The sequence below is a fragment of the Raphanus sativus genome, unplaced genomic scaffold (genome assembly GCF_000801105.2).
Source record: "Raphanus sativus cultivar WK10039 unplaced genomic scaffold, ASM80110v3 Scaffold5788, whole genome shotgun sequence".
Taxonomy (NCBI): Eukaryota; Viridiplantae; Streptophyta; class Magnoliopsida; order Brassicales; family Brassicaceae; genus Raphanus; species Raphanus sativus.
In genome coordinates this window covers 1-2,699 of record NW_026621085.1, presented here as the reverse complement: position 1 = coordinate 2,699, position 2,699 = coordinate 1, and the positions used below count along the sequence as shown (strand labels likewise).

At 37.8% G+C, this 2,699-nt stretch overlaps 1 protein-coding gene across 1 annotated transcript; it reads right to left on the bottom strand.

Moving 5' to 3' along the window:
- Positions 1 to 16: 16 nt before the first annotated feature.
- On the bottom strand, positions 17 to 2,063 carry LOC130494797 (phosphoglycerate kinase 1, chloroplastic-like; the record flags this gene model as incomplete). Its single annotated transcript, XM_057002438.1, is given in 4 exon segments — positions 17 to 334; positions 409 to 669; positions 755 to 832; positions 1,574 to 2,063. Coding segments are annotated over 4 exon segments (1,074 nt in total), but the record flags the coding sequence as incomplete, so codon positions are not given.
- Between the last annotated feature and the right edge of the window lie 636 nt (positions 2,064 to 2,699).

The window sequence follows — 2,699 nt, the reverse complement described above, 5'->3', positions numbered from 1 at the left end:
AGAGAGAGAGAGAGACCTTGCTGTTGGCATCAGGGGCGAACTTGTCAGCAACCACAACATCGGTTGGCAACAAAAGAGAGACGCCTTTAGCCTTAGCTTTAGCAAGGAGAGACGTAGCCAACTCAAGTTTGTCTTCTTCAACAAGTGACGAGCCAACAGAAAGACCTTGTGCCTTGTAGAACGTAAAGATCATTCCACCTCCAAGAAGAAGGATATCACACTTCTCAAGAAGCGATTCAATGACTCCAATCTTGGACGACACCTTGGAACCACCAACAATGGCTGCAAACGGTCTCTTTGGGGTTGAAACAGCGCCCACAAGGTAATCAAGCTCCTGTAAGAAACAATGTACAGAGAGTTAAAGGGTATGGTATACCAACCACCACAATGTAGCAAGAATCTCTCTACCTTTTGAAGAAGGAAACCAGCAACTGAGGGTTTCAAGAACTTTGTGACTCCCTCGGTGGAAGCATGAGCTCTGTGAGCAGTACCAAAAGCATCGTTGACGTAAAGGTCAGCTAGTGAAGCGAGCTTCTTAGCGAACTCAGGATCGTTCTTCTCTTCCTCCTTGTAAAACCTGACGTTCTCAAGAAGCAGAACTCCACCTTCGGGGAGAGAGGCTACCAAGCTCTCCACTTCCGGACCGATACAGTCGTCAGCTTTCTTGACCTGCAAACAAAATTCACTCTCAAGAGATTTTGATTTATCACAGGAAGATGATCATAGTGAGACAAAGCATGAAATCTTTTTTTACCTCAATACCAAGAAGTTCAGACAGCCTAGGGACAAGAGGAGCTAAACTGAACTTTGGTGTCACTCCCTTTGGTCTTCCCTGGGAAAAAGATTGTTCAAACACATTAAAGGGTCTAGCAAGGCCAGCGGATTTGAATACCTAACTAAACCGAAATTTACGCTTTTCGGTTCATTTTCGGTTTAGGGTTCGGTGCTATTCAGCAAACAATTAGATTCGGCAATCTGTTAGTTAAATTTCACAAAAAAAAAAAAAAAAACTTTACTAAACTCAATCTACGGTAGAAACTCTACGATTAACAATACTATAAATTAATAAATTTTATATGATACAAATTGATAAAATAGTAAGATAATAATTTTGTAAAAGAAATCCTATGTAAATATTCATTAAAATCATAAACTAATAATCTATCTATATACATTTTATATATAAGTGTAAACTAAAAATAATATAGTTGGCTTTATATTCACCATAAAATTATCTTTTTTTTTTCTTAACAAACGGAACTAACCAATAGACCAAATTTCGAAGAACTAACTAGAAAAAACTAAATTATCCGAGTTTTTACTCAAACTAAACCTAAAATCTAACCACAACTGATATTTTTGTTAAATTCGGCAGAGTTTTCACAAACCAAACTAACCGAATATTGAACCAAATTTGTTTTATGTTCACTTCTGCACAATTTTAAGCGAACCGAACTAACCGAAAACCTAACTAACGGAACCGAACCCAGAGGCCCAGGTCTCTAATCTCAGGCATGCGATTAGTGGAGGAATATTCAAATGTAGTAGTGTGTCCCGAGAGATGATGATTTACCAGATGAGTAGAGAGGATGACTTTAGCACCATTGTCAATCAAATACTTGATCGTCGGAATTGCGGCACGGATCCTCGTATCGTCAGTAATCGTCTGATTATCATCGAGAGGCACATTCAGATCAGCTCTAACGAAAACCTTCTTCCCTTTCAAATCAGCTGAGCTCAAGTCACCCACGCTCTTCTTCGCCATGGAGACGACTCCCCTGCTCCCTCTCCCGCGCACTGAGCGAACCTTCGAGGCCACGTGGAGGGAGAAACGGTGGGAGTCGAGGACGGCGGAGAAGCCGAGAGGAGGGCGCGTGGAGATGATGGATTTGGAGGAGGGGACTGGTAGAAGGGAGGCGCGCGCGCGAGTTGCGGCGGCTCCGGTGGACCTGAGGAGGGAGAAGGCGGGACTTGCGGCGACGGAAGCCATGTGGAGGTTGAAGTATGATCAGGAGGAGATGAGACTGAGGAGAGAGTGTGCGACCAGTGTGATGTTTAGGATATTGGAAATTATTTATATTATTATCTTATCGTTGATGAGTGGTTCAAAAATCGAACATTGATGGATTTTTTTTTCTTTTAAAATGATTTAAATTAATAAAATAGATTATACTCTCAATTTTATATAGGAGGATTTAATTATTATTTTATATTTTCACATATATGTTCGTTTTAAGTTTGTGCACACAAATTAAAAAACCATTAAATTATGTATATTTTCAAAAATAAATATAATTATCTATACACGTAATAATATTTCAACTAACATAATTATAGACTACAAAATATAAAGAATTACTTAACATAATGAATTTTACATCAAAATTTTAAAACGAAATTTGAAACAAAAATTTTGTTTTACATGATAATTAAAATGAAACAGAAAGACTACTTTTTAAATATTTATCCTCACCAGTCACCTGATTTTCTTTGAAAATGAAAACCAAGTTTTTGAAATTTTCTTGTACCCAATTAAAGGAAAGACTCAATTTGTGGAAACAAAGTCGTTCTTTATCATCTTATTTTTTTGAACAACCGTTCTTTATCATCTAAAAAAAGTCTTTCTTTAATCATTTATTGAACAAACAAGTTTTGGAATTCTCCTGTACATAACTTAAGTAAGACGCAAATGTTGTGGA